Source organism: Drosophila arizonae, chromosome 6 (assembly GCF_054131065.1).
Source record: "Drosophila arizonae isolate 15081-1271.41 chromosome 6, UAZ_ARI_1.0, whole genome shotgun sequence".
Lineage (NCBI taxonomy): Eukaryota > Metazoa > Arthropoda > Insecta > Diptera > Drosophilidae > Drosophila > Drosophila arizonae.
Genome location: NC_142926.1, coordinates 1,515,038 through 1,538,478, shown reverse-complemented (window position 1 = coordinate 1,538,478; position 23,441 = coordinate 1,515,038). Strand labels below are relative to the sequence as shown.

Below are 23,441 nucleotides of genomic sequence, written 5' to 3'. Positions count from 1 at the left end.
ATTCGCCAGGATGCATGTGGGACATGTGGATTCATATTGGGATGAAACCATATTTTGTGACGAGACGAAGATGATGTTGTATTACAACGATGGACCCAGCCGTGTTTGGCGAAAGCCGTTGAAAGCCCTTGAACGGAAAAATATAATTCCCACTATTAAGTTCGAAAAACTTTCAGTGATGGTCTGGGGGTGTATTTCTAGTAAAGGAGTTGGAGAATTGTGCTTTTACGCACGAATCTAGTGTCCAGTGCCCGCAAGTTTGGATTTTTTAGGGATGGTAAACCAACATTTAGGTTTTACCAAGATAATGACACCAAACACAAAGCTAACATAGTCAGGTGCTGGCTTCTCTACAATTGTGCAAAGGTGTTGGATACTCCTGCACAAAGTCCCGACCTTAATCCCATAGAGAATCTGTGGGCTGATCTCAAAAAAAAGGACAGCCAAGCGAGGTCCAACAAACAAAAGCGATTTGAAAGCCTGTATATTAGAGGAATGGGAGAAGACACCGGTGGAATATGTGCAAAAACTAATCAATTCCATGAGTAGACGGTTGGAAGCGGTCATTGAAGCCAATGGGGGTCATACTAAATACTAATTTTGATACTTAATATAGTTAATAGTGCCTTATTTTGAATACTTTATTTTTGTGCAAACACTTTCGTGTCAGTTGAATTTGAATATCTTTTATGTTGTTATTGTTATTTAAGCCTATGTTAATAGTTTTTAAATTTTTATACTCATTCACGAAAGTGAATCAGTATATTGGTTTTGTGCAATGTCCGTCTTGCTGTCCGTCCGTCTGTCCGTCTGTCCGTATGAACGCAATCTATTTCGGCGCTATTGAAGCTAGAGACTTGAAATTTGGAGCACATACTCGTGTATATCTCCGATTAATAGTGTTAAAATTTTCCCGATCCGCCCACTAGGGGCGTGGCAAATCGGAAAATGCATTTTCCGATATACCAAAAATCATGTTTGTTGAAGAGCTAGAAAGCTGAAACTTGGTATGTAGGTCCGCGTTGACCACCCAAGATCACGAGCTATGGCGGATATATCTACGCCCATTGGAGCGTGGCAAATCGGATAAAACTGTATCTCCTAAAGTTGTAAACCTAGAATGCTGAAATTTTGCACGTCAGCTAATGGTATGATTCTATAAAGTCTGAAGATAAATTATAAGTCTACGCCCGTTGGGGGCGTGGCAAATCGGACCTGAAGATATAGTGATTTTTTAAATTCTATATTTTGGACACTATTGATGGCAGAGACCTCAAATTTTGTATATATACTCGGACTGATCACCCAAGACCAAAAAGTTTTGTCAGATATATGTCCGCCCACAGGGGGCGTGGCAAACCGCAAAAGTTTATATCTCCTAAAGTATAATAGCTAGAAGCTTCAAATTTGGATAGTTGAGTTACTGGTAGCCTCCTCTATCGATTCCCCAAAAATAATTTTTACGCCTCTTTAGGGGCGTGGCATATCGAAAAATACCCTGTAATTTTCACATTTTTTTAGGGTAAGCATTCAAACTTTGCAGTTAGGGTAACGTTATCTCTTTTTAAAAACTGACCAAAAATGAGGTGTCTACGCCCAGTTGGGGCGTGGAAAATCGGAAAAACCTGTATATTCTACAGTATTAGAACGAAACTTAACTATTAAATTGTTGATGGGATGTGAATGAGTATTCCGCAGTCGGTAACGCCCGACTGCAACGTTCTTACTTGTTTTAAAGTTATTTTTGTAAGACAACAAATTGAAAACCGTAATGTAATTTTTAAAAACTTTGAAATATCACATTTAGTAGTTTTTTTTTAATGTCAAAGAACAAAAATGTTTTTTTTTTCCCATGTGAAAACACTTTCGTGTCAAACTGTATGTATGTACATATATACAGTGATTATGCTTTATTACCTGCTAAATAGCGCAAGTGCCCTGGACAAGCGCCCAAGCATATGATTAAATATATATGTATATGTACATATACATGTACATACTTACATACGTATTATACATCAAATGAAAGGTATTAATGCGTAGATCATATATATATATTTGAATTCAATTTTTATTTTCAATTTTTATAATAAAAATCAAATCATACTTCTTATTTTTGATTTTTATTATACAATTTTTTTTTTTTTAATATAACTATTCATGCGATTTCTGCGCACAATGCAAATTGCGATAGGGTTTTGTCCTTACTAAACACGCAGTGGTCAGTAGAAAAAATAATTTACTCATGGAGAATGCTGAAAACATACTTATCATTTAATTTAATGTTGTGGACATGAGTTGTTTAAAATTTGATAAAGAAGTGATGGATGAAAAAAGCAGTGCGGAAAAGTATAAATAAGTCAATAATCAATATAATAATAATAATAAGGTACTTCTACATACAAGTACTTCTAATGAAGAAGAATGAAAACACAACATTAACATGTAGCTATTGTTTTACATTAATTATAGTTCAACATTTTTATTTTCGAAATACCACATTACGCATTGATACTCAAACAAACTTGTATGTAAAAACACTTTTTAAAAATATTGCTAGACAACCAATTGCAATTGTCGCTATTTAAGCATACGTAGATACAAAATAAAAGATTGCCTTTAAATAAAATAAAATTTAATAATTGTATTTGAAAGAAAGGGTTTAGATTGGAAAATGATATATTATGTACCGCATACATTATAATCTGCACTAATCTTAATTTGATACTGTTGTCAAATAAAAGCAAAAAAAAAAATATACACATATATAAATAAATAAATAAGCACATAACTTGAAAACTAGTTGCAAACATTTCAATCTTCTGTAAATTTCTTAAGAAAATTGCTTTTCATTTTTGGATCTATGTTTGTTATCTTTGTTTTACTATTATTTTCCGCTTGAAAAACATTTAAATCGCCCTCCAACGTGGAATAAGTTGTTGGCTCCTTGTATTTCTCTGCCAGGGTATGTACAAGTTTTTCTTCGGAGGATTCGGGAAACTTTTCAATATCCTTCTTGTTCAAAGGTTTAATTAAATCGTTTTCTACTTCATTTACTAAATTTAAATAAATTGAAATATATATAATGCAAATATATAATAAATTTGAATATATATAGAAAATTACAAATTTTTTAGATTTGTATCCCTTACCTCTTGGTTCTTCAAGAATTTTTTGCATAATTTCAGGAATCGGCGTACTAATATTATATTGGTATTCCTGCGAGTCTTCGTTGACTTCTATTGGCGTTGAAGGAGGCGTAGCACAAGACTTATCTAAAATATCATATAAATACATATATAATTTTAATTAATTGAATATTTATTGTCTCTTACCATTATTAGATTGTTCATTGCTTCGACACAATTCTTCTTCGTTACTTTGCTGCCCAATGTTCAATGTTTCATTCAGGCCATCCGCTAGATATTGCATCAAAGTGTGGTCATGCTGCATTCGCGTCGTGGCCAAGCCACGCTCCAGTTGATCTGTGACCAGTTCTAAGTTAAAGATGCACTTTTCAACAATGTCTTCACGTCCGATTTTGTTTAAAGCCTGCGACAAGGTATTGCCAGTGGCGCGATTGCCCTCTTGTTTTAGCCATAGACGTAGCATGACCAAGCCCTGTTGTGCAACAGGTTGATCGGCGTACTCAGTTTCAACCAGGTTGATGTCTATCTCGGGTACACCCAATTCTTCAGCAAGCTGCGGCCAGTCACTACCCAGCAGATTCGATATGTCTGATAAACGGATATTGGCACGCTGTATTTCATCTTCTAACGGATTTATATTTGAATTTCCTCTTGATTCTGTATTACATTTTATTTCCGCATTGATTAAATCTTTGTAGTTAAGGTCATGATCCGTATTATTATTTCCATTAGTACTGATGCCATTCGGATGTAGTTTATCTCGATTTAATTTTTGCGATTCAAGTGATACATTCAGCGTACAAATTGGCCGCAACGGCGCCTCCCCTGATGTTACTTTCGGCTCGCTCATAAAGGAAATACGTGCGTGTGGTTGTTCTTGATCTTTAATATAAACTATGAAAGAGAGGCGATTTTCACGAAATGCTTGAAACTTTGTGTTCAGTTGTTCGCCCGATTTTAAAACCGGCACCAAATTTCCGGCAAACTCTAGGTAAATATTTTGATCTTGCAATACCTCAACATCCCGACTCTTTGCTACTTCGGCAAAATACTCTTGCTGTTCGAGCGTCTTATCCTCTTTATCATCTGTCATACAAAAGACAGATAATTTTGCTTCCGTTGCGGATATTTGTTTTGCAAATACTACAAATTTTACCATAAACGGCACCTTTGCCATATACGTATAAAGTTCGGTTGCCATGCGACCGGCGTCCGCAACATTGCGACAATCCATTAGCCAAAAACGTGCCGATACCGTTGTTGTAAAGCTAACACTATCCTTTACAAATGCCAAAGGCGTCGAACCAGTGACGTCCTCCCATACAGCACGATTTTGTCCACCTGTTATAGAGCACAACAGTCGCAGAGTAGGGGCACTTACGTTTCCATTCGTGGCGTTATATGGTGAATTTACCATGCCTTGATTGCAAGTTTTTGGCGCCGGAATGCTTAATGTGATGGCCTTGTGAAATTTTCGCCGCCGTGGCTCGACGGTAACGACCGGAGATACAGCAACGCCCTGACCTAGTAGCTTGGAACAACCAATTAAGTCCACTGGCTGTGCCTGAAGACCAACTCGAATCTTCTTTGTTAATGCATGAGGTGGAAATATGGACTGTACCTGGGGCACAGCTATAGATGATACAGTACCACCATCTGGTCCTATTGTGTGCACCTCCTGGCGAACGCGAGATACCACAGCAAAAAAATGTGGCACATTTTGTGTGACGATTCTTATAATTCGACTGGTGTGTAAATCTTCCAATGGATTAACATCAGATGCCATCGTTTCTTTTAAGGTTTCGAGTAAATTACCTTCGTCTTCATAGACACTATGTTCGCGCCAACTTTCGCCATTGTCCGATCTCAAAATGATTATTTCACGCTCTTTGTCGCGCAGCGATCCAAAATGCGGCACCTCCAATACAATAGGGCTTCAAAATGTAATATCCATTTAGTATCTATTATATTTTAAATACCAACTAAAACCTAATTTACGTACCTTAGAAACTTTCCTGTTACTGGAGACATTTCCAATATGCGACTAACCAAAGCTTCACCCTCCATCAATGGCGGCGGATTAGCCACTCGCTGCGGCTTGACATAGCGGCAAGTTATGCGGGTTGGCTCCGAACACGCCTTGGGAGGCACAATTATCCGAACACCACTGTGTCGGCAACCGCGCATTGAACCGCCACGCGCATCCACCAGGAAGGACACAAGAAATCTGCAATAAACAAAGCTCAAACGTAATGCGCAGAGTTTAACGTGTAAATAAATCAACAAGTTGATGTAAAAAATTTTAAGATAAATAGTTTGCTCTGAGTTAATTTATACTGTAAGTAAATCCTGTCTAAAACCTTTAACCTTTACCCCACTTTGAGCTTGGTGAATTGGATTTGCTATAATACCGTTTTTAACGTCTAAAATATTATATCGAGTTTTTGGACTAAACAGTTTAAAATTGCTGGAAAATCATCATAGGTCAAAAAAGTTCATGGACTTAAAAAGTTGAAAATGCAGCATAAACGAGTATATTTAAGCACACATAATCTACTTTACTTACCCCAGATGAATGGGCGGCCGAACGATAATCACATTATCAATCTGTCGTTCCACCGGAGATGCATTTAAAATTGTTTCATCTGTTCTGGTTAATTCTGTAAAGAACATTTTTTTTTAAAATGTATATACATACATACATACATACATATATATATATATATATATATATATATATAAATATATATATATACTGAGCAACTTTAATATTTGGTTGTTTTATTTTTCAACTTCAAACACACATAAAACATAAAATATTAATTGAAATTAAAAAAGTGCAAATGCTAAAGAAGATATTTCAGACATCTAATTTGTTCCAGGACAATGACCCTAAGCATAAGGCCACAAAATCGGTTCCTGGTTACTCTGCAGTTACCCAACATTTTTTGAAACACCTCCCCAGACCCTAGACCTGAACTCTATAGAAAATTGATGGAGCCAGGTAGACTTCTGAGGTTAAGGACACAACAAAAACTATATTCAGAAATCAAAAACATCTAAGGGACACTTAAAAATATAATGGATATCAAACAAAATATTAAATATAATAGAATTCGAATATTGAAGTAACGCCAAATTAAGGATTTTTTCTGGTTTATGTATCATTTTTGTTAGTTATATTAAATCTATCAATATAGATATATCTCAACGGAAAGATAATTTTTCAGTCTAAAGCTTAGTATTTACACTTTTTTATTTTCATGTTTTGCGGGCCTTTGAATTTGAAAAATAAAAAACCCGAATATTAATGTTATTCACTGTATTTATGTACTTATTTTTCAAAACCTTTTTCAATATTTCGACCGACTAGTCCATCCAATCGATCGATCTCCGGATCAGTTGTATTAAAGTTATGGTTATCATGATCATTGGTGGCTTTTAAGTCGTCAGTCGCCATATATTTGTATTGATTGTGATCCGAAACTTCGTTTCCGCCCTCGTCGTCGGAATCAGAAAGTAGCGTTTCGTGCATAAATTCCGGTACTACAACTTTGTATTTTTCCTCAAGAACTCCGGTTGTGGTATTAATTACGGATTTTTCCGTCACAATCTTAAGTGTCTCAACAGCTGTTACGTAGCCCAAGTTATGAGCGATATTAAGAGCTGTTTGACCATTCTGGAAATTAAATAAGGTAAGCTTTTTATATTTAGTATGAAATAACACTAAGAATTAATTTTCTGACTTTTGTGAAAAGCTTTCTTACTGGTAACTATATAAATATAAGCTTATAAGTTTAGTACTAATGTGGAACTGATTGGCATTATTTAAACTACACCCCAATTTCGAGATAAAAGACAGCGCCTTAGTATGACCAATTCCAAAAATCAATATTATCTTGCACACGACATACTCATAGAGTAAGAAGGCAATGAGAGAAAGAGAGATACAGAGAGTCAGAGACAGAGAGAGAGAGAGAGAGAGATAGAGAGAGAGAGAGAGAGAGACCGTCATGCATCTATATTTATATGTAAAGCGCACGAATATGAGATCGCGCAATTCCGAGGCAGAGAGTATCGGATCAAGATATTTATTAAATCAAATTTAAATTTTCTCTTTAGACTAAAAAATTCGAACTTGTTTACGTGTGTGTAGCATATATAGACATGCATGTCAATGTATATATGGTATATAAAAAGAGCCTATTTAAAAATAGAAAGAAATGTTTAGGGGTAAACAATGCTTGTACGACAGAGCAAAATGAAATGTTATAGATTGTTGTTTCTAAAGTAAATTAGTATATTTACTTGGTGGGCTTATTAAGCCGGAAAGATTTTGATACCCTGAACCCAATGAAAATGGGAAATCGAGGTATAATGGTTATGTAGATATTCATAAAACAAGCAGGCAGACCAAAAATGTATCTATATTCTTGATCAGGGCGATTAGCTGAGTCGATTTGGTCGTGTCCATCTGCGCATATGCGTCGATCTCAGAAGAGGGACTTGAATTTGAAGAGTTGAGAACTTGAAGAGTTATTGAAAGGGCTCAGATCTCGTAGTCGAACAGTCTCAATTAAAGATGTCTTACTTGTTTTTATATTATATTTGACCATTTGCAACGCTAGGGAAGTTAGCAATCGCGCAAAATATATTTTTGGATATACACACATACATACACATGCATCCACACGTATGTATGTATAAGCAGGCGCTCTGTTAACTACGCAGTAAGCAGCGATTGCGCTTGGGCTGCGCTGCAATGAGGTAAAATATTAAAATATCTTCCTATTCATCAGATGATATATATATATATATATATATATATATATACTAGCTGGCCCGGCAAACGTTGCATTGCCCTCTATATTATATTATGGTAAACGACATTCTTTGTATTTTGGTCGGGTGCAAGAACAAAAATTGCGGATGGTTTGCCAACACGTGAGCATGCCACGTACAACTGACCATGAGAAAAACACGCATTTTCTAGATTGAGGCCACAAATAGTCGAAGATTGGCCCTGTGACTTGTTGATCGTCATGGCGAAGGCAAGACGAATCGGGAAATGAATTCGTTTAAATTCAAAGGGCATATCTGTTGAGATCATCGGAATCCTAGGAATAAGAACTTCCTCATCTTTAAATTTTCTTTTGAGTATCGACGCGTGAATCACTTTGCTCATCAGTTTTCTTATCACCAAACGCGTTCCATTGCACAGTTTTGGTTGGTTTAAATTTCTAAGCATGCAAATCTTGGAGAATTGTTCTTTTCATAGCTGTGTTTATTTCTTGACGCCGGTCAAGTTGTTCTTCTTGCCCATGAAGTATATTTGCAGGAATTTGTGCTGTGCATATTCAATAGGTTGCAATGATCCAATGCGATGGCAAATCTGGCCTTGAATCTTTAAATTCAAAGCCATAGTTATAGTTAGATTTACAAACAGATTTTACAGAAATCTAACAAACTACATTATTCCAAATTTTTTTTTTTTTTACAATCATAGAAAGTAAAATTTTTACCTTAAATGTCGGATTATATCCGTCTCCAATAATTTCCGTCCCAAATGAAGTCATTTGGAAACAGGCATTGTATTTTTGAGTGCTCGCTAGAAAATGTCGTGATTCTAGTGTTTCGCCATAAAGCAGGGAACGCAATGGCTCTGGTGGCGGGACCAGTAATGGCAATGTCACTTTACCACTAAGGCAGCACAAACCGGGCGTTTCACCAGCAAACTTCAATGCGCCCCAATGCTGGCAAACAACGTCCATTGGACCAATGCAAACTAAACGATTCAAGCTATAATCAATGGTGCAATCATATCGAAACGCTTCTCGATTCAAATCAATCCTTGAACCATTTCTTATTGCCATTTCACGGGCTGCCTCTCTTTGAGAAGCACGAATTAAGATAATTGACTCGCGATATTCCGTTGCCTAATTGCATTATGAGTCCGCCGGGAAAGATTAGATCTTCTAGGACGCGGCATTTTTATACCCTGAACCCATTGAAAATGGGAAATCAGGGTATAATGGTTTTGTGAAAAAGTATGTAACGGGCTGAAGGAGGCGTGGCAGACCCCATAAAGTATATATATTCTTGATCAGCGTGACGAGCTGAGTCGATATAGCCCTGTCCGTCTGTCCGTCCGTCCGTCCGTCCGTATGAGTGCGTCGATCTCAGAAGTTATAAGAGCTAGAGAGCTGAAATTTGGCATGCATACTCGTGTGTACCATACGCAGTACGAGTTTGGTTTATTTTTTAGCCTAATTTGAATATTTTTAGACCTGGAGTCTTCAAATTTGTGTTGTATATAAAGTTAATCAATACAAAGATTTTGTAATTTACAGATTTTGGATACCACGCCCCCTTCTCCACTACTTTGTAAAAAACGCATTTCAAGTACTAGAGACTTGTGCTTTGGAATGTACACACATATATACCATATGATTACGCTCTAAAAGTTTCATTAAGATCTTATGTCTACAAAAGAAGTTATTCAATAAATAAATTCTCATAATATTGCCCACACTGCAGCGCAGCCCAAGCGCAGTCGCTGCTTACTGCGCAGTTAGCAGAGCGCAGGCTTATGCGTGCGTGTGGATGCATCTGTATGTATGTGTGCATAAAAGAAGTGCAGAATGATTAGAATATCAGCTTAGAGGGTTCAGGGTATCTCCTATTCGAGCAGTCTCGACTAGAGTCTTCTTACTTATTATTAATAGTAATACTGCCCTCGCACAAAACCATATAAAACAATCGAGAAATATAAATATAAATAATTTACACAAATTAATGTTTGAGACAAACAAATACCTGAACTTTTGAGATATTTAGCTTTTGTAAAAGTCCAAAAATATAAAAGCCAAAAATACACTTTTTAATAATTAACTTTTTTTTTTTTTGAATTTCGAATTTTGAATTTTTTATTTATTTTTGATTAGTCAGGTTTTAATCTTTTGATTTTTTTTTTTTTATTTTTGATTTGAAATATTTATAAAGTTTAAAAGTCCAAAAATATAAAAAGCCAAAAATACACTTTTTAATAATTAACTTTATTTTTTTAATATCGAATTTGTATATATATTTTATGATATATATATATATATATATATATATATATATATATATATATACAGTGTTTGAAAAGCTGACAGTCACAGCAACAGTCGTAAAATTTTGTCCGTGCTGTGGTTCTGCAGCCAACAGTTTTCGCAGTTCTGTTATTGCTTGAACTGTTGCTGCGAGCATTTTCGACAGTCGCAGTCGCAGCAAAAGCAAAAAACAATTCTTGATCAGCAGCGCAGCGCTTTGAACTGCGTTCACTGGCGACAGTCGCAGTCGCAGCTAGAGCAAAAACTGTCGACTGCCGAACAGCACAGTTTTTGCTTTGCTTTGTGCGTCATGAACGAAATGAATGAAAACTAACATTTTAATTATTTATTTATAATGGCGATTATTTATTTTTTTTATTTTTTATACCCTGAACCCATTTTCAACGGGAAATCAGGGTATAATGGTTTTGTTGAAATGTATGTAACAGGCAGAAGGAGGCGTGGCAGGCCCTACAAAGTATATTCTTGATCAGGGCGACGAGCTGAGTCGATTTGGTCCTGTCCGTCTGTCTGCCTGTCCGTCTGTCCGTATGCTTGAACGCGTCGATTTCCGACGTGTTCAATATCGGATAAGTTATCGAAAAAATATGATAAACTTTTACTGCGTATGGTATTCACGAATTTACATGATATATATATATATCTATTTCTGCTCTCGAGCTCTTATTTTTTTTTAGATCTAGGCATTCGTACGGACGGATGTACGGACAGACAGACGGGCAGGGCTATGTCGACTTAGCTCGTCACCTGATCAAGAATATATATACTTTATGGGGTCTGCGATGATTCCTTTTGAATGTTACATACTTTTAACAAAACCGTTATACCCTGATTTCCCATTGAAAATGGGTTCAGGGTATAAAAATAATCATTCAAGGAGAATAACAGTAAATATTATACGTATATTATTAGAGAGTCGCATGACCACACTAACCTAGCAAAATAGAGTGCACTCGAATTGAGACTGAGTGAGTGAGTGATAGGCATAGAATGTTTTGATAGAGTGGGAGATCGCATAGACTCAATATCTCATACCTCACTGTCTTTAGTAAAAAGAATGAGAATAAATAAGACCTAAAGAGGAATACAACAGTTAACCAAAGCATTTAGGCGTCGAGGCACTCGAGTTGTTGCATGCAAATATCTTCGTATCAACACTTCGTATTTGCTCGGCTCCGTCGCTTAAGGCTCGAGCAGCAGTGCTGCCAGAATTTTGAAGGCAAGAATTGCTAGAATTTAAAAAAGTTGCTAAAATTGCTAAAAACTTTATGAAATTGCTAAAAGAAATCGTCAAATTTTATTATTACTTTCATTTATGATTAAATTTTTAAATGATAGTTAAAATGTTGTCCAATTATTCTAATACATTTTCTTCGTCATTAATAGCGTATTTTGAGCTGTCGCTTATGGCATAGCAGCATTTATCATGACTTTTTAATCCATATCTGTAAGATTTTCCTAAGTTTGTATAAAAAGTTTTTATTAAAAATGTTTATAGAAACTAATCTTATGTTTAAAATAGCACTGAGTGTTTTTAGCAGCCTCATGCTCCTTCGTCTTGTCACATTTTGCAACAAAAGGCAATTTATTTTTATGTGTACACGCACCCATCGCACCTATATGTTTTTTTGTGGCAGCGTGGAGGCGCACATCATAAAGCTTCCCGCCAATCCTGGCATCCTGGCGAATCCAGTCTTTAAACTCGCCACTCAGCCACACAACGCGAAATTTTTGGGTATAGGTTTTTGGCATCTATATATATAAAAGAAAGTTGTGTAAAAGTGAAGACCGCTTATAACTTGATTTGGGCTGAACCAATTTTCATGGTTTTTGATTTGTTGGATTTGTCTCCGCAACGAGTTTAGTATAGGGTCTTAAAAATACTGAAAAAATTTGCCGAATACTTGAAAAACGCGGTTTTTTCCCCAAATGTTCAAATTTTTTTTATACCCAGTAGGCTTGGTAACAGTGACAGTTTTGACAATAGTGTAGAAGTAAATAAACAAATGTAGTCAGTCAGTCTACGGTCTCCTGACCTCGAGCAGACCTGACTATTCAAAAAAAAAAAAAAAAAAAAAAAAAAAAAAAAAAAAAAAAAAAATTTTCAAATCAAAAGGAAAAATATTTCAAATCAAAAATCTGCAAAAAATCAAAAGATTAAAACCTGACTGTTCAAAAAATAAATAAAAAATTAAAAATTCGAAATTAAAAAAAAAAAAGGTAATTATTAAAAAGTGTATTTTTGGCTTTTTATATTTTCGGACTTTTAAACTTTATAAATATTTCAAATCAAAAATCTGCAAAAATTAAAAAAAAAATCAAAAGATTAAAACCTAACAATCAAAAATAAATAAAAAATTCAAAATTCAAAATTCGAAATTAAAAAAAAAAAAGTTAATTATTAAAAATTGTATTTTTGGACTTTTACAAAAGCTAAATATCTCGAAAGTTCAGGTATTTGTTTGTCTCAAACATAAATTTGTGTAAATTATTTATATTTATATTTCTCGATTGTTTTATATGGTTTTGTGCGAGGGCAGTATTACTATTAATAAAAATGCCGCGTCCTAGAAGATCTAATCTTTCCCGGCGGACCCATAATGCAATTAGGCAACGGAATAGCGCGAGTCAATTATCTGACGAAGAGCGAGAAATCGCCCGAGAAAGGCTCCGCGTTAGTACCCAGGGAAGAAGGGCCTTAATTCGTGCTTCTCAAAGAGAGGCAGCCCGTGAAATGGCAATAAGAAATGGTTCAAGGATTGATTTGAATCGAGCAGCGTTTCGATATGATTGCACCATTGATTACAGCTTGAATCGTTTAGTTTGCATTGGTCCAATGGACGTTGTTTGCCAGCATTGTGGCGCATTGAAGTTTGCTGGTGAAACGCCCGGTTTGTGCTGCCTTAGTGGTAAAGTGACATTGCCATTAGCGGTCACCATAGCCATTGCGTTCCCTGCTTTATGGCGAAACACTAGAATCACGACATTTTCTAGCGAACACTCAAAAATACAATGCCTGTTTCCAAATGACATAATTTGGGGCGGAAAATATTAGAGACGGATATTTAAGGTAATTTACGTTAAAAATTTTATTTTCTATGACTGCCAAAAAAAATTTTTGAATAATGTAGTTTGTTAGATTTCTGTAAATAGTGTTTGTAAATATAACTATAACTATGGCTTTGAATTTAAAGATTCAAGGCCAGATTTGCCATCGCATTGGATCATTGCAACCTATTGAAGATGCACAGCAAAAATTCTTGCAAATATACTTCATGGGCAATATGGAAGAACAACTTGACCGGCGTCAAGAAATGAACACAGCTATGAAAAGAGCAATTCTCCATGATTTGCATGCTTAGAAATTTAAACCAACCAAAACTGTGCAATGGAACGCGTTTGGTGATAAGAAAACTGATGAGCAATGTGATTCACGCGTTGATACTCAAAGGAAAATTTAAAGATGAGGAAGTTCTTATTCCTAGGATTCCGATGAGCTCAACAGATATGCCCTTTGAATTTAAACGAATTCAATTCCCGCTTCGTCTTGCCTTCGCCATGACGATCAACAAGTCACAGGGCCAATCTTTGACTATTTGTGGCCTCAATCTAGAAAATGCGTGTTTTTCTCATGGTCAATTGTACGTGGCATGCTCACGTGTTGGCAAACGATCCGCATTATTTGTTCTTGCACCCGACCAAAAAACGAAGAATGTCGTTTACAACAAGGTGCTTGAATGAAAATCCGATTAATAAATTTATCAGTGTATCCCAGCCTGAACAACATAGCTTTCAACAATTTTTTACCTAGAAATAATATAGAGGGCAATGCAACGTTTGCCGGGCCAGCTAGTATTTAATAAAACTTTTAGTAAATCTGAAAAAACAGCAGACAGCGCAAATGATACTCGATCACTTTTAATGAACTTGTGAACTACTTATTGTTCACAATTATTGAACTATTGTTCACAAATTTGTGTGATTTATCGATACTGTTATGATTTTAAACAAGTCGAGTTCTTTTTAAGGTGATATTGTAAAATCACAAAACTGCTAAAAGTTGCATAAATTTTTTTAAAATATCTATATTTGTGGCTAATAGCAATTTAAAACAAGTAAGAAAGCTCTAGTCGAGACTGCTCGACTACGAGATCCCCTGAACCCTTGGAGCAATAGATATTTCAATAATTTTTCGCGTCTTTCAGCTTACACAAGAAACACGCACACACACACGCACGCACGCACACACAGGCATACATACACACACACGCATACACACACACATACACACACACAAGCACCCACGCATAAACACGCATGGGCGCAGTGTGCGCTTACTATGAGAACTTAATTGCTTAATAACTTTTTGTGGACATACGATCTTCATGAAACTTTCAGGTTATGATTACAACATGGATATGCATGTATTTGCCATAGCACAAGTCTCTAGTATTTTGAACGCGTTTTACAAATTTTTTGTAAAATGTTCGTAATTTCAGCACGGATATCGAGTTTATCATTAAAAATCAATAACTCATCCCGATCTTTTTTATCGATAAAAACCCTTATCGAAAACCAGTTATAAAATTATAACTTCTACACCTTTATTGCTAGTCTCCAAATTTTTAATGTATGTAATTTATGCTTGTGTGTGTATGTGTATGTGTGTGTGTGTATGTATGCCTCTGTGTGCGTGCGTGCGTGCGTGTGTGTGTAAGCTGAAAGACGCGAAAAATTATTGAAATAGCTATTATTCCAAGGGTTCAGGGGATCTCGTAGTCGAGCAGTCTCGACTAGAGCTTTCTTACTAGTTTTTTTCGCACTCATGCAGCCCTCTATATATTATATACTCATTCACAAATGTGAAATGAGTAATTGGTTTTGTGCAATTTCCGTATTGTATTGTAGAGACTTGACATTTAAAGCATATACTTGTGTATATCTCCGATCTATAAAGTGTTAAAATCCGTTCCGCCCACTATGGGCGTGGCATCGGAAAATGTATTTTCCGATATGCCAGAAGTCATATAATTTGAACAGCTAAAAAGCTGAAATTTGGAATGTAGATCCACGTCGTCCGACCCAAGATCAAAAGCTATGGTAGATATATCCACGCCCATTGATCGTGACAAATCGGAAAAAACTGTATCTCCTAAAGTTTTAACGCTAGAGTCCTGAAATTTTGCATTATTCTATAAAGACCGATGAGAAAATATGTCTACGCCCACTAGTGGCGTACCTGAAGAGATAGTGTTTTTTTTTTTTCAAATTTGTCTATATTTTGGGCAGTTTTGATGCTAAAGACTTGACATCCATATATATAAGAAAGAAAGTTGTGTAAAAGTGTTCTAAGCTTATAACTTGATATGTGCTGATAATACTGAAAAAATTTGACGAATACTTGAAAAACGCGGTTTTTCCCTAAAGATTCAAATTTTCATTGATACTCAGTAGGCTTGATAACAGTGACAGTTTTCGGTCCTGCTCTCATATTATACAATAGTATAAAAGTATTGTACGGCACAGCCTCAGGCGGACCTGACTATCCATAAAAAAAGCACATTTGATACAAATAATACGCGTGCGTACAGAAGCTAAATTTCTCGAAAGTTCAGGTATATGTTAGTCTCATATATATTTATATTTCTCGATTGTTTTATGTGGCTTTGTGCGAGGGCATATTCAGTGTTACTATTGATAAAAATGCCGCGTCCTAGAAGATCTAATCTTTCCCGGCGGACCCATAGTGCAATTAGGCATCGGAATATCGCGAGGCGCCGCGTTAGTACCCAGCAAAGAAGGGCCTTAATTCGTGCTTATCAAAGAGAGGCAGCCCGTGAAACGGCAATAAGAAATGGTTCAAGGATTGATTTGAATCGCTATTATGGCGAAACACTTGAATCACGACATTTTCTAGCGAACACTCAAAAATACAATGCTTGTTTCCAAATGACTTCATTTGGGACGGAAATTATTGGAGACGGATATAATCCGACATTTAAGGTAAAAATTTTACTTTCTATGATTGTAAAAAAAAAAAAAATTTGGAATAATGTAGTTTGTTAGATTTCTGTAAAATCTGTTTGTAAATCTAACTATAACTATGGCTTTGAAATTAAAGATTCAAGGCCAGATTTGCCATCGCATTGGATCATTGCAGCCTATTGAAGATGCATGCTCACGTGTTGGCAAACCATCCGCATTATTTGTTCTTGCACCTGACCAATGAAAATCCTGCTTGAATGAAAATCCGATTAATAAATTAATCAGAGTGTATCCCAACCTGAACAACATAGCTTTCAACAATTTTTTACCTAGAAATAATGGATAGGGCAATGCAACGTTTGCCGGGCCAGCTAGTATAATATATTTACCCGCGCTGACCACCTAAGACCAAAGGAGGCGTAGCAAACTGAAAAATTGTACATCTCCTCCTCTATCGATGACCCAAAAAAATTTTTACGTTCCTTTTTAGGCGTGGCATATGAAAAAATACCCTATAATTTTCAATTCAATTTTTAGAGCGTAAGTATCAAAATTTTGCAGTTAGGTTACCGTCAGCTCGATTTAAGAACTGGCCAAAAAAAATGCGTCTACGCCCAGTAGGGGCGTATGCATTTTATGCAATATTAGAGCTAAACTTAGCTACTAAATCGCTGATGGGATGTGAATGAGTATTCTGCAGTTGGTATTAGCGCTCGCCTACAACGTCCTTACTTGTTTATAGTTATACATTGTAGGGACGTAGATTTTTGCTATACGTGTATATGTCCGCTGGGAAAAGATAAGGGTCACATGTACGGACTTTATAGATAAATGAACAGTAACCCTTGCAGCCCCAGAGCTAAATTATGTAAGTGACGAGTGCTGAGCCTTACAAACTCAGCGATAGGATAAGAATAACTAATAGACCCAAGCGGAGTCTTACAAACTAAGCAATAGACGTACTAGATTTAAGGGTTGAAAATATGCATGAGTCTGGGTATATAAACCCATGTTCAGAAGAATAAAGATCAATACAAAACTAAACACCATCATAGTCAAGTGTATTCGTTCACATCAACGAGTATAACTTTTTCAAAATTTTTAGGGAAGGAAACATCGTTAACTAATTTAAAATAGTTAAAATATTACTTACATTTGTTAACGCATCGGGGTTGGCTTTGTGTCGAAGAAGTAGATTGATTACCATCGTATGACCTTGTTGTGCTGCCTGATGAAGGGGAGTATAACCAACATTTGTTGTCATTTCAATATTCGCATCGTTTTCGAGAAGAAATTTAATTTCATTTATTTGGTTATAGTGAGCAGCAATATGAAGTGGCGTATAGCCAGCTTTAGTGCGCTCTGAAATGCAGGCTCCGTAATTGAGTAAGGTCTGTGAAACCTGCACGTGTCCTTCCTGAGCAGCCAAGTGCAATGGGGTCAAACCATTTTTCGCTGATATGTTGGCATTGGCACTCTGTTCCAGTAGCAATTGAACCATATCAACGTGTCCCTCCTGCGCAGCCAAATGAACCGGTGAAAACCCCGACTTACTTGTTGCATTAACATCGGCACCGTGCTGCAATAGTCCCTGTGCTGTCTCTATGTTACTTTTCTTAGCAGCGATATGAAGGGCACTATGGCCATTGCGTGCGCTTATTTGGGCAGAAGCGCCTTTCTCTAGTAGCAGTAACACCACAGGCTGGTGATCATAATGAGTGGCAACATGCAAAGGTGTCACATCGTTTTTACCTTGACAATCAATGACGGCTCCCTTTTTAATCAACAAGTCGGCCACATTTGCCTTACCATACTTGCTAGCCAGATGCAGTGGGGTGAATCCTTTTTTTGTTTCAGATTCTAACTGTGCCCCATGTTCCATTAGTAACTGGCATACTTCCTCCTTGCCCTCCTTCGCAGCAATATGCAAGGCAGTATACATATCCTTAGTGCAAGCATTCACCTGTGCACCATGCTGCAACATTAGCATTATAATATCAATATTGCCTAGACGAGCGGCGACGTGCAGCGGCGTTTGACCCTCGCGAGCAACGGCATCCACTTGTGCTCCATTTCGAAGCAATATTCGAATAATGTCAGTCTAAAGAAGAAAAGTTTCACATGAACATTAACAAGTAACAAAAACTCTAGTCGGAGTGCCGAACTAGGAGATCCCCTTAACCCCAAATGATCTGAGTTTTTAAATATAATTTTTTTTTTTTTTTTACTTCAAACGCAAATAAAACATGTAATATTAATTGAAATTAAACAAGTAATCGAGACTGCTCGACTAGAAGATCCATCGAACTCAGCATATCACTTATACTCCAATATTATGAGAATTTATTTATTGAATAATTTCTTTTGTGGACATACAATCTCAATGAAACATTTAGAACGTAATCATATGGTTAAAATGTAAATTTCAAAGCACAAGTCTCTAGTACTTGAAATGCGTTTTTTACAAATCGGAGTTTGCCCCCACGGGGGCGTGGTATCAAAAATCTGTAAATAACAAAATCTTCTAATCGATCAACTGTATACACACAGTAAATCGGAAGTCAGGGACTGGGTCTCAAAGTGTTCAAATTGGGTAGAAAAATCAAAATCAATTTTTCGATTATTCTCGATAAAAAAGTTATCGGAAGTTATCGACAAAATATGATAAACTTGTACTGCGTATGGTACACACGAGTATGCATGCCAAATTTCAGCTCTCCAGCTTTTATAACTTCTGAGATCGACGCACTCATACGGACGACCAGACGAACAGGGCTATATCGATTCAGGTCGTCGTGCTGATCAAGAATATATATACTTTATGGGATCTGCGATGATTCCTTCTGCTGCCCGTTATATACTTTTTCATAAAAGCATTATACCCTTTCCCATTTCCCATTTTCAATGGGTTCAGGGAAAGAGAGCTAGAGAGTTCAGTACAGAGAGAGAACGTTACTATACTGCTTGCAAAAAGAGTAGTGAAAACGAGCTAGGGCTCCACAGAAAAAACCCAAGCAATGGTTGAATAATCGTCATTCGTCATTGCATCTATTGCTAAATGTTTCGGTTAAGGTACTTTCAGCATCGGATCTACATATTCTTTTGAAAATTATACATTTTATGAAAATGTAAACTCAAATGACCTTCAAAAGGGAGTTTGGTCAAATTTGTATCCGGTCTCAAAAATATATAAAAAGTTCTTGCTCTATAGACTTCATCTAAGTAACTATGTAAAATTTTAAAACTAGAAAACTGGAAAACAGAACTTAATCTGCGCAAGCAGTGTACGGACCTACAAAAGATTGAAGTTTCAAGATATAAGATATCTTCTGAAGTCAGCTAGCTCACACATACGGAGAAACAAGCGGACATGTCTTAGTGCCGCTCCTCTTTTGCTTGTTACACTGATTCCTTATAAATATACATAAATAACATGGACAAACCTGATTTGCGCGTGCAGCCAAATGAAGAGGCGTTTCGCCGCGTATGGTAGGCATGTCGGGGCTAGCATCGTGTTGCAACAAGTAAATAACAATATTCATGCAGCCTAAAAAGGAAAATCTATTAGATTTCGCATTCAGGGATAGAATATATGTATAATTACCCATAAAACTGGCTACATGTAACGGCGTTAAACCGGATTCAGTGGTGGCCCGAATATTGGCGCCATGTTGAATCAGCAATTCCGCCACCTTAATGCGATTTTTCTTGCAGGCAATGTGCAAGGGCGTAAATCCATTGAGTGCTCGGGAGTTCGGATTCGCTCCATAGTCCAGCAATAATTTAGCCACTCGCACATGGCCGCAGTGGGCGGCCACATGGAGAGCTGTCAAATAGTCAACTGTCACTTCGTCAACGGGTGCCTTGTAATCGAGTAGCAAACGGGCTGCCTCGTCATGTTCTCCCTGCGCTGACATATGAAGAGCAGATAATCCATTTTTTGTCTTCGACAATATTGGAGCATGTTGAGAGAGTAAGAGCTGTATGACCTCAACATGTCCAGATCGCGACGCACAATGCAATGGTGTAAGTCCATCTCGAGTTATGGCATCAATTCGGGCTCGTTTCGCGAGCAAAAGTCTGCATACTGCTGCCTTTCCCCATTTACAGGCAACATGCAACGGTGTTATGTTATGTTTTGCCGCGTAGTTGACATCGGCGCCGCATTCGAGCAACACGTTAGCAATGTCCACATTCCCATAATGGGCAGCAATGTGAAGTGGTGTAAAGCCTGACTTGGATACAATATCGGCGTTTTTATCATGCCTTAACAGCAATGTAGCCGCATTAACGTCATTCTTTTTCGCTGCAATATGTAAGGCCGGCAAACGCACCTTGCCACGAACATCGCTTTCGAGGAGCACGGCGACCACTTTATCATGACCTTGTTGCATGGCCACAGCGAGAGGTGTGAAACCATCTTCCGTAGCGAGGGATGGATTGGCACCCTTACTTAGTAGCAGACGGCAACAGCTATCATGGTTCTCCTGTGCAGCCATATATAAAGGTGTAAAGCCGTTTAACGACTGCACATTGACATTCGCATTGTATTGGATTAGTTGTTTTATCACTTGCTGCTGTCCAGCCAACGAAGCTATATGTAGGGCAGTGTTTCCTTTTTTCGTCGCACTGTCTACCAAAATTCCGCGCTTAAGGAGTTCGTTGCATATGTCCACATATCCATCCTTGGCCGCAAGGTGCAGGGCATTTAACCCATTCTAAGTTGAAGATAATCAAAGAAACTCTATATTAAGATTGCGATTTAAATTCGCTTTCAAAATATGGGGTTCGCAATTGTTCTGTTCTGTAACCTCCATTTTCGTAAAAATAGATTCAAGATTAAATCTCTTTATTCTTGTAATTCAAATTATTGAAATAAATATTTTTTTTAAATCCATTTGGAAAATTCTGTATTTTTATCCTAAATTTATCAAAATATATATTACAATAATAAATCCCAAAATTTATCAAAATATATATTACAATAATAAATCTATGTTGAACGTTGAGGTCTTTATTAATTTAGAAATCTTTCAAAGAGTGCGAAAACTATCTAAAACGATTTTTACAAAGAGCTGTGAGATTGAGATTACATTTTTACGAGAAAGCAGCTGGCAGAAAAGAAAACTATTTTCAATAGTGATTTTAGGTATTATAAAACACAAAAAATAGCTATGATAACTATTGAATCTCTAGACATTGATCAGCAACCTTTGTTATCCTTTCATATACAATATAACAAGAACATTATAAGCCTTACCGCATTGCACGTGTTTATGTTCGTTATAAGTCCACTATCTATAAATTCCAGTACCTTGCCCAGATCTCCACTTCGAGCGGCTCGTAAAAATGATATGGTAGCATCATTCTTGAAAAATTCAAATATATATGGATCATTTTATTTTTGTCATGAAGAATGCCAATATCGATATTTCTTTGATGCAATTTAGGTGATGTCAGAGTGGCCGCGATAAGCGATGCGATTCTATAAGCGACAATTATCACAGCGATCTGCAAAGCGATGGCATGTCAGAGTGAAAGAGAGAAATATTGCTTGAATTGCCAAAAAGAATATATTGCACCTACTAACCAACGGTTATTTAAGCTCAGAACATTGATTGACATTTGTTAAGCGATTACATGTAAATCTGCATGTTGAGCTTTCTCGCTTATTGTCGCTCCATATTATCGCTTCGCTTATCGCCGCCACTCTGACATCAGCTTAAGGATATACATACAGCTGCGAAAAATAATATAGCACCACTTGAAAATGCAAAGTTTAAGAAGTTCTCCTAGGTACATTTATCAATGTATTGATCTACTTTTTGAAAAATGTACTTAGGAGAACTTCTTAAAATTTGCATTTGCAAGTGGTGATATTTTATTTTTCGCAGCTGTATGTGATATTTTCCGACTTGACAAAATACTAAATAAAAACTAAATCTAAAGAAATAAAAAATAATTTTCTGTATAAATTAGGTAAATTTAACATCCATATAATGAAATTAAACTTTATCGGCCTAGATGATCATAATAAAACGCAATTTTTGTAATCACACACACATGTGAGTGATTTTCGGAAAGGTCGCGACGCATCGTAGAATATTGCGATCAATTAAGTATCGGATGGATGGAGCGGCTGGTAACATTCCTTCCTCAATGTATGTATGTACAATAGTGTGTATTTACATGTGTGTGGGAGTGATCTCATCTGTGAATGGTAGCTCAACTAGCAGAGCAACCGACTTTCAATTACGGTTATTTGAGTACAAATAACAAATAGTTATACATATATAAATCTATATTTAACAAAATAATTACCTGTTTTTGATGATTTACCGTTATATTGTTTTTATCCAATTTCTCACTTTCCATCGGCTGATAATTCTGATTCGTTTGTAACTGTGCTCGTTTTTTTGCTGTTTCGTTTCTCTGAGTATTCGTTTGTATATCGTTTTGCGGATCGTCTAGTGTCATTTTAAAAACAAATTTAGTTCCTGAAAGAAAGAAGATTAAGAAGACTATTCGTTGAAGTTATTTACAAAAAGGAATTATAGATATTATAATTTTTAATGTTATCAGACACATACACATGTACATATACATACAATCCGTAGTAAAAAATGTATCGCCTATTGGGATGCATAATGTAAATTTATGTTTAGAATACAATGATACATATGCACATAAATTTTTACCTTGCTGGTGTATGGTTAATATTAATGTTTTTATGCAAGGTAATTATTACACTTACTATGACGTCATTTCTTCACCTACCTTAATCTTATGCGAGTGAATTTCAATGCATATACGTTTCTCAATTAGACGTAGTGCTGCAAATATATCGGATCGGTATAGATATAGTCGATATTTTGGAATTTTGGAAAAACATCGATATGGGTTTCTTAGTATCGATATAACGAAAAAATGGTTACTGTTGGCGTTGGTTTTGACTGTGTAAGAGCACATTTCGGAAATTTTGCAAAATTTTATAAAAGTCGTATTAGTCTAACAAGCTAACTTTTCTGAATAAGAATCAATGGGTTTTGTCTTAGTGCCATGGAGGCAATTGTTTTTATTATTGTTTTAGTTTCAATGAATTAAGAAAGAAAGAAAATGGATCTATGACTAACTGACGTAAGTATATTTTATAATTAAAGCTTTAAGATCATTATTTTGGTTATGTATTATA

General features: G+C 36.2%; 1 protein-coding gene and 2 long non-coding RNA genes across 8 annotated transcripts; 1 reads left to right on the top strand and 2 right to left on the bottom strand.

Annotated features, from left to right (window-relative positions):
• Positions 1-2,618: 2,618 nt before the first annotated feature.
• Positions 2,619-23,088, bottom strand: Ank (Ankyrin). 6 transcript variants are annotated; one of them, XM_089472519.1, is made up of 13 exons: positions 23,027-23,088; positions 22,571-22,746; positions 21,510-21,617; positions 19,854-20,967; positions 19,693-19,796; positions 17,403-18,350; positions 6,498-6,828; positions 5,716-5,809; positions 5,152-5,376; positions 4,965-5,083; positions 3,336-4,907; positions 3,153-3,275; positions 2,619-3,056 (listed from the first exon to the last, which is right to left on the bottom strand). In XM_089472519.1, the coding sequence occupies exons 2-13, from the start codon at positions 22,724-22,726 to the stop codon at positions 2,815-2,817; spliced, it is 5,136 nt and encodes a 1,711-aa protein (XP_089328645.1). In that variant the 5' UTR covers positions 22,727-22,746; positions 23,027-23,088; the 3' UTR covers positions 2,619-2,814. The 6 variants fall into 6 exon arrangements, with proteins under 6 accessions (XP_089328645.1, XP_017869043.1, XP_017869044.1 ...); XM_018013554.2 differs by having other exon boundaries at positions 3,336-5,083; XM_018013555.2 differs by having other exon boundaries at positions 3,336-5,083; positions 22,589-22,746.
• Positions 12,033-14,052, top strand: LOC149268332 (uncharacterized). Its single transcript, XR_016270754.1, has 3 exons — positions 12,033-12,718; positions 12,805-13,334; positions 13,459-14,052. It is a non-coding gene; the product is annotated as an uncharacterized LOC149268332 (long non-coding RNA).
• LOC149268331 (uncharacterized) lies at positions 12,319-15,078 on the bottom strand. The gene is made up of 2 exons (XR_016270758.1): positions 14,072-15,078; positions 12,319-13,996 (listed from the first exon to the last, which is right to left on the bottom strand). It is a non-coding gene; the product is annotated as an uncharacterized LOC149268331 (long non-coding RNA).
• Positions 23,089-23,441: the final 353 nt, after the last annotated feature.